The sequence below is a fragment of the Erpetoichthys calabaricus genome, chromosome 11, assembly GCF_900747795.2.
Source record: "Erpetoichthys calabaricus chromosome 11, fErpCal1.3, whole genome shotgun sequence".
In the NCBI taxonomy this organism is placed as follows: domain Eukaryota; kingdom Metazoa; phylum Chordata; class Cladistia; order Polypteriformes; family Polypteridae; genus Erpetoichthys; species Erpetoichthys calabaricus.
Genome location: NC_041404.2, coordinates 79347213 through 79364464, shown reverse-complemented (window position 1 = coordinate 79364464; position 17252 = coordinate 79347213). Strand labels below are relative to the sequence as shown.

The 17252-nt window shown below is 36.1% G+C and overlaps 1 protein-coding gene and 2 non-coding genes across 3 annotated transcripts in view; 1 reads left to right on the top strand and 2 right to left on the bottom strand.

Moving 5' to 3' along the window:
- Window positions 1-1300: 1300 nt before the first annotated feature.
- trnae-uuc (transfer RNA glutamic acid (anticodon UUC)) lies at window positions 1301-1372 on the bottom strand. Its single transcript has one exon. It is a non-coding gene; the product is annotated as a tRNA-Glu (tRNA).
- An 806-nt stretch (window positions 1373-2178) lies between these two features.
- Window positions 2179-2250, bottom strand: trnah-gug (transfer RNA histidin (anticodon GUG)). The gene has a single exon. It is a non-coding gene; the product is annotated as a tRNA-His (tRNA).
- A 206-nt stretch (window positions 2251-2456) lies between these two features.
- imp4 (IMP U3 small nucleolar ribonucleoprotein 4) overlaps window positions 2457-17252 on the top strand; it is a 37164-nt gene continuing 22368 nt past the window's right edge. The window contains exons 1-5 of the mRNA XM_028813415.2: window positions 2457-2587; window positions 7090-7198; window positions 7969-8052; window positions 10227-10336; window positions 14453-14585. Of these exons, the coding sequence (XP_028669248.1) occupies window positions 2585-2587; window positions 7090-7198; window positions 7969-8052; window positions 10227-10336; window positions 14453-14585 (439 nt within the window). The 5' untranslated portion in view covers window positions 2457-2584. The remainder of the gene's footprint in view (window positions 2588-7089; window positions 7199-7968; window positions 8053-10226; window positions 10337-14452; window positions 14586-17252) is intronic.

Here is a 17252-nt window from a genome sequence, read left to right as displayed (position 1 = left end):
GTCTTTATCACAACACATTGCCACCTCTCCTGCAGTTGTTTCCATTGAATCAATAACATGGAATTAACAATTCACTGTAAACAGGGCCAAACTTAAACATTATGCTAAATTCATTATCATTGGCAGTTTTGCAATTGACCCAACCCCCTTCCACACCCCACTCCATCCTACCACGTTTCTTGGTGGATCTAGATTTTATACTGTATTATCATTAATATGCATGCAAAAATTTCATGAACTTTGACCACTCTGCAGTGATTCAATTTTGATTTCCCATTACAACTTACCCAGTTACATTTTTGAAAAGCCATATATAGTAGTATATATTTTGGTTGGACCACCTCATCCTACCTGCAAATTTTTTTGAAAATCGTATCAGTCGTTTTTGTATAATTGTGCGCATACAAACAAAACGAACAGATAAGATGCGATCTGAGGGGTGAAATGCGGTCCCTAGTGTACAAAAAAGGTACATGACCTCAAGCGATGCCGATCAATTCAAAATATTGATATAGGGTATTAAAATTGTACTTATATAAATTTAATATGGATTCTTATTGGACTTATTTCTGTGTCGCTCATTGCTAGAAATCTCAGTTTTCTACGCTTGTAAACAACAATAACCTGATAGCACCGAAAAGGACAAGCTGTTTCATAGAAAGGTGTGTTTTTCTTTTACGGATTGCCTTTCGTTTCTTTGAAACAGTAGGAGACCGATTTTGTCTTCGTTCATACTCTTTGGATGAAATGTTAATTAAATAACATTGTTATGTTGACTTCTTACTACTTTTCACAGCCACATTTCATCCCACCGTAGGACCAAATACGTCACCATATATTTTTTTTCTCAGTTGATTGATAATGGATGGATGGATGATTGATATGCAATCAACGTTTGATGCGTTTTATAACTTACTGCAGGGACAGAGTTAACAAGGAAGTATGTTATACTCACTCGTAAAATATGGGATTCTGAAGGGGTTTTGGCAAACCAGCGAAAAAGCAGTACCCAAGAAAAAGAAAGTTCCGTACCCACATCGAAAGCTTTATCGTTAATCTCTAAAATTAACGCGCTGTCTTAATAGAAGGAAATAATCATTTCCAAAAGACAATGCCCAGTTATTTTTCCGTTTTATAGACAAAAAGAGGCGAGTCATAAAAAGAGATTGATTAAATTGCTACTATAATCAGTTATCCGAAGTTACATTTTCAATCACGTATGTTATAATTAGGGTAGTACTTCTTATCAACACATGTACACATTCCCTTGAAACATCGAGTAGTCTGGAAAAATTCATAGTTCCCATACCGGGAGTCGAACCCGGGCCGCCTGGGTGAAAACCAGGAATCCTAACCGCTAGACCATATGGGACTTCCTATAATGAAAAAATACGAAGAACGTGTGAACATCACCTGGTTCTTTTTTCTGGTATTATTTGTAGTGAGAAGTCAAACAAAATGATACCTTTTATTGGCTAACTAAAAAGATTACAATATACTAGCTTTCCAGGCAACTCAGTCCCCTTCTTCAGGCAAGATGTAACACCCTAGTACTGATATTTTTTGATATTTTGGTTTATAGTATCTAATTATATTTACTTTTTCTTTTGTATCATTTGTTTTTGACTGCAAATTCTTCTGCTCCATCTTTTTACATTTTTTCTTGGTGTATTAATTTCCCTTCTCCTCTTCTTTGCAGTAAAGCCTTATAGAGGCCATGTCCCGGTTTTGTACAACTTCGGTAGACTTAACGAATCAGAAGCAGTCTCGGTACAACTCAAGAATCTACGTAGCACTGTTAGGGGGGCTGTCAGTCATTCTTCGCACACGCTTAACGAAAACTCGCTTACTAGAACAATTCTCCAAATAGTCCCATTTTTCGTCACGTATTTAGCAGAGAAGAAGGGAGCGCGAGTCGTAATCTCTTCTGATTAGTGGTACGAAAATAAAATAGTACTGAGTAAAGCAATCGATTACACAGCGCTTTTCAAAGAACGCAGTGGAATACACCTGTACATTCGTGTGCATTTAACTTCAGATAGCATAACAGTGAGAGCGTTCCCAGTGTTATTTTAAACAAATTACAAGTTAATACAGGTACATTAGCTAATATATTACAGCAGCTACAGTAAGTAATTCATTTCAAGAAAACGATCCTCCTTTAGGAAGGTTCATGACTGCCGTGACCCGGATTCGAACCGGGGTTGCTGCGGCCACAACGCAGAGTACTAACCACTATACGATCACGGCAAGCTATTGAGGATCTGCGATTGTGTGGGTTTACTGATCATGGAATAACAACAATGATATGTGTGTCTAATTTGTGCGTAAATGGAATTCATGTTTATTATCAGAGCTATTCCTTTGCACAAATTTACCACATATTCATACTACTGAAACCGGTCACAATTTTAATCACATTTCAAATGTCTCCCGAACTACTTTTAGTCAGGTTACCAGGAGGGGCGGGTCCTTTGTTAGCAACGCTGTCGTTCATTGGTTAATTGAGTAGACCAATGGGATCGCTACAAGGAACACGGTGAAAAGGAGGCCGCGTGTTTATAGCGTGAGAGCGTCAATAGAGATGGTGAGTTTGTTTAAAGTAAAATTAGATGGTAATGTTTGTTCATAGGCTTTTTGAGGGACTGCAAAAACACTTATATAGTGAAGTGCGTTATGTTATTGTTTAAAATAATCCTCTTGTGTCTTGTTTCACTTATAAAATATTTCTGTTTTTTACATTTATGCGATTATTTGAGAAGCAGATATTTTCACAGCTTCAATTTTGTATTAAGTTGCAGGAGTGGGCTTCTCTGTGTGCAAGACTGAACAGCGGTAACGGCAGAAGCTGCTTGTACACAATAGTCATTGATAAGCAGGCTTTAGCTTTAGGCTTTTGCTTTTCCATATACAGTAAACATTACTACAGCCACCAGCACGATCGGGCAATGCGTTATCTTGCTGTCAGACTGCTGCGAGCTCAGGATACTTCGGGAGTTTATTACTTAGAGTTTGTTACTGTAGTCCATCCTGCACCGACTTCACTGGCTTCTGTGTCTTACAGAATCGACTATAAAATCCTACTAATAACCTACAAAGCCTTAAATAACTTAGCGCCAAACTACATCAGTGACCTTCTCCATCACTATGTGCCTGCCCGCCCACTAAGGTCCTCTGATTCTGGCAGTCTTGTTGTGCTCCACACTAATCTACACTCCATGGGTGACAAGGCCTTCAGCTGTATAGCATCCAGACTCTGGAATGACCTACCGAAATTAATTGAATCAGCTGACTCCATGAATTCTTTTTAAAAACCAACTGAAAACTCATCTGTTCAGGAAGGCTTTTAGCTCTGCTTGTCTTTATTACCCTTCTCTCAGTTTACTTTTCTGTCAAGATGCTAATATAACCTGTATGTATGTGTGTGTGCTAGACCAGGGGTAGGCAACGTCGGTCCTGGAGTGCCACAGTATGTGCAGGTTTTTGTTCCAACCCAGTTCCTTAACGAGAACTCATTTATTGCTGATGAAGCACATATTGCTTAAGTGACATTTTAATGCTTCATTTTAGTGGTCTCGCTTGTTAAGGTTCTCCAACCTTAATTGCTTATTTCAATCTTAAACTGCTGCATTCAGTGTTTTAATTGCTCCTTATTAGCAATAAGATGTAAAAGACAAAGCAGCCAGCAGTTCTCCAGCTAGCTTTTTTCCAATTACATCTGTGTGTGTTCATCATGCACGGTTTGATTTAATAAAACACTTAATAGAAAAATGTGACAGACTAAAAATGATCTGTTTTAGGCTTCAAATCATTTGGATGATAGCCTTGGAAGGGAAAAAAATCTACGATATAAAAGCCTTACATTGCACAGACTAACAAGCCATACAATTAAATAAGGTCTGAGATTGGCAATGATTGGTTTCTAATTAAGCAATTGGGTTGGATTGAAAACCTGTAGCCACTGCGGCTCACCAGGACTGACATTGCCTACCCCTGTTTTACATCTTATTGCTAATAAGGAGCAATTAAAACACTGAATGCAGCAGTTTAAGATTGAAATAAGCAATTAAGGTTGGAGAACCTTAACAAGCGAGACCACTAAAATGAAGCATTAAAATGTCACTTAAGCAATATGTGCTTCATCAGCAATAATTGAGTTCTCGTTAAGGAACTGGGTTGGAACAAAAAACCTGCACATACTGTGGCACTCCAGGACCGACGTGGCCTACCCCTGTGCTAGACCATCAATTATGTTGCCCGTTTTTTTTTTTTTTCTCTGAATTCACAGTCGTAATCTTCTTTATTTATTTATCTGGTTTGTACAATGCTATATTCTGTATACCCCGCCGTTCTTTCTTATATTCTGTAAGTGCCTTGAGCATGGGAAAGGTGCTATATAAATAAACTGTATTATTATCCACTTTTGCAACTGATAGTCACGTAATATGACATTTAAAAGGAAGCGAGATCAAGTAATTGCAGTCCTTCAGTGTTGATGCTGTCTATACTGACCTAAGCATCCATTACCAAAGCTTACATGAATTATAGCCAAAAATGATGCATCCGTAAGATTTCAAGGATTTATCGATGCACCTGTTGACAATCTTAAGTTGCAATTGGAAAGTGACCAGATGATCAGTATCTTAAGGAAAATAAAGGATGGGTTATAGGCATTCATGCTATGCACAGTTCCCCAGTCCCTACAAGGAATGATGTAATTGAGCGACGTGCGTTGTGATTTAACACATTGTTCAAGATTAAAACTAGCAAGAATATGTCAGCGACTAGATACCATCAATAATGCCATCTACGCCAGCCTCACTAATCATATGTTCAGGGACTGTCATAAATTTAGGCCATTCTGAGAAAAACTGTTTCCCTTTCTTCTGATAGTGTTGGATTGACAATTATACTTAATTAATGTTATCATTCAGAGTAGGCCTGCTTTGCTAATAGTTTGATTTGTTGATTATTTTTTGATAAATATTGGACTTGACATTAATGTGAAAACGTGCAAGAATTTTATTGAAACATTAAGCTTTATTCCTTGCATGTAGATATTTTTCATAACCGTAGTAGAGACACTTGTTAAAAAGGGCATAACAGCAATTGTTTTATTAACTGTACGGTCATGCTTGACACTTTCAAGGCAGTTGTTGCAGTCAAAGAATAGAAAGCAGAGACCAATGCTGTATCAAGAGAAGAAGTTGTCTAGAGTGTCATGAACTGTTTATTTCAAATTTCCCATTTCTTTACAGTATGATATTAAATACCATTCATTACTATTATCAAAACAAATACAGATGGCCCCCAGGGTATGAATTGGTTCAATTTTTGCTGACGTTCATAACCTAGTTTGTATATAAGTTAGAATTTGTGCCGAAGTTGTCTGTTAATTGGAAATATTGGCAAAGATTTACAGTATAATGAATTATAAATGTATAGTTAATAAAATGACTGAAGCAATATTACTGCACTGTCAGTTAACAACATCTAACAAAAAATTGAAATTGCTTATACTTACTGGATTACTGTTTTCCTTTTTTATACAGTTATTTAGGTTTTATTTTGAAAACAGTTTTTGGTACAAAATACAAACAAGATCTTTGACACCAGGATGATGCACTGGACAATTTAGCACAGTTGCATTGTTAGTGCCTGTGAAAGTCAAAGTGTAGATTTACTTTAATTGTACTTTGTTACTTTAAATCAAAGCTGGCAATTTACTTCAATGTGGACGATGATAACTTCTACATAAATCTTGTAATTGGTTCTTGTTTGATTAGTGCACAACTAATCAAAATTTGATACACTGTCATGGTAAGTTTATTTCAGGTGTGTAGTGTGAAATAAACCACATTATGAAGAGCAATATTTGTGAGACACCGTGTTAAATGGCACTAAAAGTACCTGAGCAAATTCAGTCTCAGGTTGTCAACTGTAGATATGCGGTTTTGTATTTTACCATGTCTATTAACTCTTAAAATAAAGTTAGAAGCTCTGTTTTTTGGCCAGAATGTTAGCTTTCTGGGTACCATTGTACATAGTTAAATTTCAAGAATGTTTTCATTTTCCAGATGATTATATCTGTTATAATTTTTAAAAACTGTCTTAATTCTTGTTAAATTCATACTTTACTGTATACAGGTTACTTCATAACTTACTGGTGAATGGTTAAAATCTTTGCTTTTATGTGTATACTGTCTACTTGAGCAAAGTCTGACTTGTGTATTGAGGTACATCCACATTTCTACAACTAGCCACCAAGTAGAGAGATACAAATCTAATTTGATGGAAGCTAGTGCCATATTCTCTTCTTTTCCTTTTTAAAATCTTTCTACCAGAGACATGCCTAATTTAATGATGTACGTGGATGTAGTTTAGCAGAAGATTTTTCAATTGACCTCTATAATATTTCTACATGTACTTGTTTAACACCTTTCTCTTTTTACTTAATTTTTTTATTTTACATATGAAAAAATATCAACCACTCTAAATATATTTGTTTTGATATGTCATTTTTACACATCACATTCATTTTATCATTAATAAATCATAAGCTAAAATTGCATAACCTCTAGTCAGGTTTGAAAGTTCTATCGTGTAATCTGCTTTTTTTTAATAGCAAATTGTTACTTGCTACCTAGCTAGCAAGAGGATGCTAAAGCAAGGATACCACCAGGGTGGTACATAGAATAATAAGTACCTCAAATAAGTATCCAGAGATATGGGAGAGCAACTCTGTGAGTATAAGTGGTCCTTCACTTATATATCCAGTGCAACCTGGGTAGAAACGGCGATCCTTCCTGATGCAACATTATATATGATGCAGAATATGAAAGGGTGCTTTGTGCTAATTTAGAGAGTACAACTTTTGTTAACTTTCAACCTTTTTCTTTATGAAAATGCCACCTTTGGGCAAGGATATACATGTTTTATAATTGGTATGTTTTAAAACCTTGGTTGATGTATTGCATATTTCTGTCCATTTTAGTTTTTCATTTAATAAGTAAGCTTACAATCTAAGCCAACCAGCAGAGATCATGTTTGCTTCCAAATAAATCAACTCGTTTTATTTCTTTTGCACAGCTGAGGCGAGAAGCTCGACTTCGAAGAGAGTACCTTTACAGAAAGGCTCAGGAGGATAAAACCCTCTCTATTGAGGAGAAAAAACAGAAGCTCAAGAAGGCTTTAGATGGTAGGAGTTAGCATGTGGTATCAGTAGTGCACAGATTTACTTTTAAACTATAGCAAATATTTTGTTGCATAATTAATGAAGTGTATTATTGCTCAAGTTCTTGCCTATCAGCATCTTTTCCATTTTTAAATGGGAATACAGTGTTGCAAGACATAAAGCTGAAGTAAAATAAATCCAAAGTACAAGAAATACTTAACTGTATGTGTAATTGTTTCATTAATTGTAAGATCCAAAAGTACCTAATTATAAAACTGCAGAAAATACAGAATGGGTAGAGTACAGACATTTGCATAACAACTTGGTGTTACCAGTCTGAAAGAATATCTTGCTTTCTGCTTTTCACTTCAAAATAGTTCTTAATTATGGAATAATTTATTACATTTAGAATTGGTGTGACCATATAAGTTATGGTTATAATTTATACCTTTTTAATTAGATAAGAGGCCTCATTTGACCTAGTGTCATTACTTAGTACTTATGCAAAAGGTAAATTTCTTTTGTGACAGATTTCATTCATTAATGGTTAACTTTTTGTAGTATTCATCCTTACACCACAGTGCTGTAAGCAGCATGAACGCTGTGTCATTGAAGTGGTTGACTTCAGTTATTTTATAAATGGTTTCATACAGCCACTTTAATTGCAAAAATCTTATATAATGTATGTTTCAGAACTAACAATACAACTTTTTAAAATGTGAATGTGTCTTAGTACAATATAGACATACAGTACATGGATTGCAGACTGTCAAGCATTTTTCCATTTGTTTCAGAGAATCACCTGATCCCAACAGAAGTTCGGAAAGATGCTATTGAGCTTCAGAAATTTATTGAATATGATGATGAAGGGGGTGAAGGTATGTTTTACTAATCTTCCTTTTCACGCTTTTCTTTGTAAGATTTCCTGTTAATGTTTCAAAATTTGTAGACTTGGATGGAAAGTTCATATTTTATATTAATCATAATACTCTGTTTAGCGTAACTTGCATTAGTTGTTTGTTTTTTAAATAATTTTAACATGCATTGGTATAATTTTAAAATTTCTCATGAGAAATATTTCCAATGTTCCTCTCGCTTATATCTAAGGATTTTAATATTAACTTGTAGTTCACATTAAAGATACAGTGTAGTAAAGTACAATGTTTCCGTCCCTTTTAAAACTTTTAAATTCAGTTTAAAAATAGTTGTTTTGCATCCATAAATATCAATTTAACAGACTGAAACATCCTCTCATATGTTTAGCAAAATCAGAATTATTTCTTCCTTTTTGTAATTCTTCTGTGTTTGTTGCTATTTTTGTTTGTTATAATATTTGTTTTTGTTTAGAAGCAATTGCTTTGTAGCATGGTTGCTTTTCTGGTGATGTCAGCTGATCCCTGTCTGTGTCAGTCCCCACTGTTACACTCCACCCATCCACAGAATAAATCCCACCTTTATCGCCAAATGAATGCCCGTGGTCTAATCCACTCGAGTTATTAATAGCAGACATTGTCAACAAATCGTTTCCAAAGAAGATGAGCTCAACCCATCTATAGTAAATACGTTAGAAATATCAAAATTCACGAATAATACTGTATTTATGCTTAAAACTTTAAGAATTTAAATCACTTGTAAGAATATAGCTTAAGAATGTGTATTTTGGAATTGGTATTGTTGCAGCCAGCAAGCTTTTGTTAAGCATAGTAGCTCACTGTTTGCATTAGAAAAACAACTTGTAAAGAAGATTTGCCCTCAATGTTGTGTAAACAGGTTTGTTAATTAAGAGACATGTTTGTTTTGCTTGTTAATCATGTTAACCTTATCTTTTTGATAAACGTCTTAACATTTTTAATTAAGTCCAGCATTATATTTATGCCGTATGTATTATGGATAAATGTTTTATGTACTTGTTTGTTTTATTAGTTTAAAAAGTATATATTTTGAGGGAATTTTATAGTTGCTGAACAATAAGCCCACATAATTTAATTTAGTTAATAAAATGAACAGATAATACCTGTGGTCTGCAGTTCAATTGTAAACACCATAAAGCATTAGTATTATCTGAATTAATTACGGACTTCAGTCTCTCATCTTGCTTGAAGAAGGGGCCTGAGTTGCCTTGAAAGCTTTTATATTGTAATCTTTCTTGTTAGCCAATAAAAGGTGTCATTTTGCTTAACTTCCCACTACATCCATAATGGCTAACACGGTACAACACCTTAGTACTATCACTTACTTGACACATGACAAAAGCTATTGAGTTAATGAGCTAAATGAGGCCACTCCATTGGTTTTGCTTTTTACAACATAAACATACCCAGGTGAATATCTATCAAGTATTTGGTTCTAAAACAGATAACAAAATCTGGTCCTTTACTACTCATTGTTCTTTATTGTCTCTCAAAATACAAAAGTCTTTTTAAAGTGATTCAACTAAATGACTCACTCGGCTATGTTCTCTTCTGTAGAAAGTCTTTGTTATTGTTGATTTAAAATTTGCATTGATACTCCTGAATATAAGCTTATATGTTTTATTTGTTCATGGTCACCTTCTAGCATTTTTTTTTCTTGTTGGTTCTGAAATGTTCTAATTCAGAATGTTGCATTTCATCTATTAATCTGTTTTTGGGTATTTAATGTTTGACATTAGTTTGTATGCAGTGCTTTTTATTTAATCTTTTAGTGTTTGTATTTCTCTTGTACGCATTTGAATATTTGTGAAACACTTAGAGCATGTAAAAGGTACTATATAACTATAAAATGCATTATTTTTATATGTGAAAATATGTTTTGTCAAGAATATTAAGTCTTCATTGCTAGTACTGTGGTTCTGAAATAATTGTTGTCAGCCATTGCATACATTGTCTTTCCACACAGTTTTCAAAACAATACATGATGTCAGTTTTTTCTGAGTTCCAGTTGTTAGTGGAATGATGCATCCAAGGAAAATTATCACTGTAGTCTAAAAAGAGCATTGTCTAAAGTTTATTGTCTTAAGTTTATATTTAATTAAATTAAAATGCTACAGCTGTCTCTCTGATCTTGTTTTTAGGAGTTAGTTCCCACATAGATGATGAGTACAAATGGGCTGGAGTAGAGGACCCAAAAATCATGATAACCACATCTCGAGAACCCAGCTCTCGGTTAAAGATGTTTGCTAAGGTCTGTGGATTCTTTCTGTTTTAACACTAAATTGTTTTTAAGCATTTATTTTTAAACTCTTTAAGCTGTATCACTCTACTTCATTCTACACACCTTTTCTGGACATAAGGTTGCTTCTTGCAGTGGTATAACAATGTCACAAAAGTAAAGGTAGGTGAGAGAGTTTGTTTATTTATTGGTTAAGTTAGTATAAATTGAGGTAAAATATGAGCTAATGCTAGAAGAGTATCATCCTTTTTATTTAAAATCAGTATCTGTATAAGTATTAGTTTAATTTCTCTTTCAAAATTGGTCGATATTGATCAACTAGCCATGTGCGCCCAACTATGTTGCGTGTGTTAAAGTTGTCTGTGAAGGGCTCCCTGTTTAAACGTGGCTGCCAGTCGTGAATTGGGCCCTTCGTCGCACAGCATTATGATTTTTTATAAGGGAAACAAAATTACAAAAGAAAACCCTTGGACATTGATTCGATAGGAATGGCGTACTCGGAATCACTGTCCGAACAGTAATTATGTGGTGGTGTAGGAGCATTTCTGCTTCTGTCCGTTCACAGTCCGTCTCGTTTTCACGATGCTGTCGTTTCGTCTCACGATCTCTTCTCAACCTTTCTCCAGTCTTGCAGGTTGCTTTGTGGCAGTCCAAAGAGTAAGGCAATATACACGGAGCAATGGTTATAAAAGGGGGACACACAAGTACCCAGGTTCTTTAAAGCATAAATAGGGATCACTTCACTGACATGTGAGCAAGCCACTGTACAACTGTGAGACGCGCAGCACTCGCCGGCTACAACGTAACAATAATAATTTCCGGAACGTGCTGTTACGTTGTCATTCATTTTACCCACTGTCTTTCTTTCATTCATATGTTACGTAGGCACGTACCTTTTATCTTCGGCAATCTCATTCTCTAACCAGGCCTCAGGAGCTAACCAGCATAACACTGTCCACCACCCCTTTCGTTATTCCGGCACATTGTTGACATCCGTGAGTAACAATAACGTACTAAACTGGAAGATGGTCCACGCATGCGTGGAACTCGCGGACAAACAAAGATCAAGATCCAAATGAAGATTACAGTAATCCCTCCTCCATCGCGAGGGTTGCGTTCCAGAGCCACCCACGAAATAAGAAAATCCGCGAAGTAGAAACCATATGTTTATATGGTTATTTTTATATTGTCATGCTTGGGTCACAGATTTACGCAGAAACACAGGAGGTTGTAGAGAGACAGGAACGTTATTCAAACACTGCAAACAAACATTTGTCTCTTTTTCAAAAGTTTAAACTGTGCTCCATGACAAGACAGAGATGACAGTTCTGTCTCACAATTAAAAGAATGCAAACATATCTTCCTCTTCAAAGGAAACAGAGAGGAATGCAAACAAATCAATACGGCTGTTTGTTTTTAAGTATGCAAAGCACCGCAGGTACAAAGCTGTTGAAGGCGGCAGCTCACACCCACTCCGTCAGGAGAGAGAGAGAGAAACAAAGTCAAAAATCAATACGTGCTCTTTGAGCTTTTAAGTATGCGAAGCACCGTGCAGCATACTTAAAAGCTGCACACAGAAGGTAGCAACGTGAAGATAATCTTTCAGCATTTTTAGACGAGCATCCGTATCGTCTAGGTGTGCGAACAGCCCCCCTGCTCACGCCCCCTACATCAGGATCACAGATAGTCAGCGCAAGAGAGAGAGAAAGAAAAGTAAGTTGGGTAGCTTCTCAGCCATCTGCCAATAGCGTCCCTTGTATGAAATCAACTGGGCAAACCAACTGAGGAAGCATGTACCAGAAATTAAAAGACCCATTGTCCTCAGAAATCCGCGAACCAGCAAAAATCCGCGATATATATTTAAATATGCTTACATATAAAATCCGCAATAGAGTGAAGCCGCGAAAGGCGAAGCGCGATATAGCGAGGGATCACTGTATATATAAAGATAAGTTTAAACACTGCCGTCAACTGTGACACTACTCAGTATTTATTTTCCTGTATAATAAATTATATGTCACATATGAACTCCTTTAGCAACCCCAGTAGCTAATGCTGCATGCAGGAGCTTCTCATATCTAGTGTTGGGCTAATATTCTATTTATTGATAGCTTCAGTTGAACTGGCATGGTCTTTTTTTTTTTGTCTGCATCAGGTTTTCTGTCAAAATACTCCAGTTGTCACTCCTGTCTCTAAGGGGTTGCAGGTTAGGTTAATTTCAATTCTAAATTGCCCCATGTGAGTATGTGTGAGTGGGCACTGCAGTAGATTGGCACCCTGTCCAAGGTTGGTTTCTGCTTTCTGTGTGAACCCGATTTGGAATAAGTGGGTCTGATAATGTCATGTTAAATCAGAAACACTGCTCAAGCATGGTAAATTAAGGCTAATGTCTCCACGTTGATAAAAGATTTTTTTTTTATTTCTGTAATGGTTGGTAGTAGTTCTACCAGCAATGTAGACTTTCATCAACTGTTAGCTAAGAGCAGAGCAACTATAACCTATGGATCTCAGCACACTGCTTTGCTATAATGCTCAAAATTTCTATTGATTTTTATTATAGTGGTAAATTGAGTAGAAATTATTTGTGAGTGTTCCTAGCACAGTAGATGTGTGTTGTGCATCAACATAACTTTCACAAGCACTGTTTATCTGAGCACATCTATTACAGTTTAGAGAATGTCATTTGTGTTTTCCTGATGTTTGGCTTTGGTACACATTCTTATCATTCATTTATTGTGGGTATTCATTATTCTTTGAGTTGATACTTAATTAGTGTAGCATATGATGTATCTCATTTGAGTAAGAACTATGTTTTGATGTTAGCAGTGACCAAAGTAACCTTGCATGACAAAGTCTTTGCCTTTAACAAGCATCAGGTATTAAACTACTTTTGTTCAGGATAGATACTGGTAAGGATGGGGCAAAGCCAGTGTTGAGCAGTATTTTCAGTGTAAAGTGGCATTTAATTCTCTGTTACAGATTTCTTCAGTCTAATCATAGCCTCTTGGTATGTAATTTTTGTTTAATCAACATCAGGAGAGTTTTGCACAATTCTGAATAACTTTCCAATCTGTAGCACATAGTTTCTCTTCTGATTTACAACAGTTCCATCTTTCAAAAGTATGAATGTGTGCTCTGTGAATTGTGTATTATTTACATAATGCATTTAAAATGAAATTGTCTGTTTAGTAAAGATATTTTAAGCATAAGGGTTTTACATGAGTATTGGAGGAATTTTTAAATGAATAGTTTAGTTGAAAGACTTGTGGAAGGAAAACCATACTGATTGTTTTTTCTTGCATTACTGGTGGAATGGTTTATAAAATGCATAGAGAATATATAAACAGAAAAAACGTTTTATATAATAATAAATTGCTTGTAAAGAGTCACCATCTTTAAAGTACTGATAGAAATATCTGATTCATTTTTGGAATGTCTAAAGTCGATGTCACATTAAGAGACTTCTAGTCATAGGGTGTGCTAGATTTGCCGAGCACAGTTGCTGATCTAATTGCTAGACTATGTCAATTTTAACGACTAAAAAAAGCTGGCCATGTCATATATACAGACTGAGTTGCTGTCCTTCTAGCATAGTTGTAGTTGTACTTGTCTCTTTTTCTGACAGCCAATTGCAAGCTGCCTGATGGAGCCAGGTACAAAGGGTTAATGTTTGTGGCAAGTTTAGCTGCAATTTTTTTTCTTTTTTTTTTTTTTCCCCCTCCTCTCTCCTTCCTGTTCTCCTGTGGTACATAAACACACAAAATTGTACAGAAGAGAGCTACTCAAATAGACAAACATTAAACCTGTTTGATTTTACCTGAGTAAGTCGCAGACAAGTTGGTGTAAATTGCCAGATAATGTCACATAAGGTGAATGACTTCATGGGAGCATACTGCCAACTTCCTTCGACTCACTAAATTTATATAGATGAAGGCTATGACTGAAAATTGTTGGAAAAGGCATGCAGTGTGTCTTAGTCTTAAGCAGTTTTTACCTTCAAGATAAAGCATTTATTACTTATTCCTCACATGTCAACATGCTGTTTAGATGTTGTATATCCTGAATAGTTTACAATAACATCTGTTATTTTTTTTATAATTTAATATTACTGTGGTTTCATCTGACCAGGAAGTGAAGCTGATTTTTCCCAATTCTCAGCGTATGAACAGAGGAAAACATGAAGTAGGAGCTTTGGTGCAGGCTTGTAAAGCTAATGATGTTACAGACCTAATCATCATGCATGAACATAGGGGTCAGCCAGGTAAGTGACTAAGTGTATGTATGCTCACAAAGCTGAGATACTTTAAATACTGTTCCAGAAATCATGCTTTGTGAGTAAATTATAAGCACCACATTTTTCTTTGTCTAGGTCTAGTGTATTTTATAACAATACCAGCAGCCCCGCGATTCTCGAAAGAATCGCAAATCCAAGAATGGCAATCCCTTTCTGTTCCCTCCGATATTTGTAGTGAAATATCATGGAGGGTGGGTGCGTCCACAGTGCCACTCACAGTATGGCAGCGACATTGACATATGATTCTGCTAGTCATGAGGCATGTTTCAGAAGCGCGTTGTAGGTGCCTTGGTGTATTGTTTTTATCCATGTAGTCTCGCATTGGCAGCGGCGGTAGTGTGAATGACTTGCCTGTTGCCTCTGGCATCTGTGCATATATACTGTACAATCTGGCGTGCACACTGTACCTCAGGTGTAGTTTACAGGTCGTAGGCATACGGGCTCGTTATTGTATTACGAAGCGTTGAGCACCTTCGATTTGGAGCCGTGACTCCTTATTGTTTTTTTCTATGCGGTCTCGTGTTTGTTGTTTTGTGGCTCTGTTGTTAGGTAGACGTTGTTTACCGTTAGGAATCATAATTCAAATTACATAATGTTGATTGATAAATGCAAAAGCAAATGAACTATTGTAGGATCTAATGCATTCCATAAAGCTGTTACTTTCGGGTACATTGTTAGTCAAAATCTTCCGTATATATTCAGGATATTCATCCAAACCAGGCAGCTTAACTTGACCTTTTTGACAACAACGTGCAAACTCATCAGTTGTACTGCCAGTTTTTTCTTCAAGGAAGTTACGTGAATGACAATGACTGCAAATGACACTCATTAATCCCAATGAATTTTCATGAACAGTGGACTCATTATTGAATGCGTTCTCAGCTAACTGGCGGAATTATTCAGCATCTGTCCGTCGTTGCTGTCTTTGGCTTTTTCTTTGTTGGAATACTGAACGTCTTAAACCTTGTAAACGACTTAGTAGCCCTTCTGCAGTTTCTTTTTGGATCCGTGCCTCTCTTGCATATAGTGTTCCAGAAGCGCATTGTAGGCGCCTTCGTTCATTGTTTTCATCCGTACGGGCTCGGTTTTGTATTTGTAATCGTTGAGCTCTTTGCTTCTGGAGCCGAGACTTCTTGTTTCTCTGTTACTGAATTACCATTATGTGATTCAAATATGCCACACAGACTGCTGGCACAGTGGATTACAGCAAGTTTAGTTTACAGGTTGTGTTGTTTGGGCGCCACCTACTGACTCTGAGAATCCGCTGGGTTTGACTCTGGGGAACCGCGGCGCAGTGTGCATGCGCTTCGGTGCGTCCGCCGTGCATAAATTAAACTGTCGTTTAGTAATATAGATTAGAATGTCACAAGGTATTTACTCATTTTGTTGCATTTCTCTAAAGGAAAAATTGTTTTTCCTAATGAGATATTAATGTGTTTATTACCAACAGCTTTAAACCTTCAGGTTATAGCCCAGTGTTCAATTAGACTTATCTTAGGAGATTTATGAAAAAATGTTTTAAACTGTGATCATTATCATTTTTCCTTAAGATCAAGACTTGTACTCAATCATTTGTGGATGATACAGTAAAAGAACATGCCAACGTATATCGAGTGAGTGCTGACCTTCTAGCAGTTATTCGTGCCTTTTTTTTTTTTTTTTTTTTTTTTTTTTTTTTCTGGCAGCCAGTAGCAAGCTGCCTGATAGAACCAGCACTGGGTTAACATCTATGACACATTCATCTGCAGTCTCTGCCATTTTTTGTTTTTCTTTTTTCTTCTTTTGCCATTCTCCTGTGGTATATAAACATGCAAAATCTGAAAAACAAGCTTCTCCTCTGTTTGTGAGGTCCAAAACATCTGTGTTCCTTATTCCTTGTCACTGCATTCTATGCCCTTGTACTTCTGGGTGAGCATTCATTGGTTAGCAGCTCTCATGCATACAGAGCCTGCCCCTACGACTAAAGACAAAATCAAACCTGTTATCTGAGCAAGTCACAGACTAGTTCGTATAGGTTGCTGGATTTGTCACACAGATAGGTTGCAGTGAAAACTAACAGTCACGGGGCTTCAATGCTAACAATGCTGGTTGCCATTTTTAACAGCATATAGTTGGAGTAATTAAGAGACTGTTCTGTGCAATTATGTTAGTTTAATAATGAAACCATAAAAGAATGTTTGAAAGCTGTATTGACCAAATGTAATTTTTTAGTATGTTTGTTTTACCTGCATTTCAGTGTCAGAATGTCTGAACTCAATTACTGGTACACCAAACACTTCCAGTAGAGCAGTTATGTTCATCCAAAATAATTCAGCAAATCACTGCTTGCGTTCTGTCTTATAAATTTTGGTCTTCATGCACCATATGCATGATTATTTTCAGAATAGCAAGTTGCAAATGAATTATTCTCCATATACATAAAGTGCAAGTAATAGATAGATACTGTGAATTTCCCCTTGGGATTAATAAAGTATGATATTCAATATGATTTCATCTTGCAGTCTGTTTTATAATCTATCTTTCTTTCTTGTAATACTATCCATTATCCAACCCACTATATCCTAACTACAGGGTCTTGGGGGGTCTGCTGGAGCCTATGTATTAGAAAATTAAAAACAAACTCCTTAAACAAGC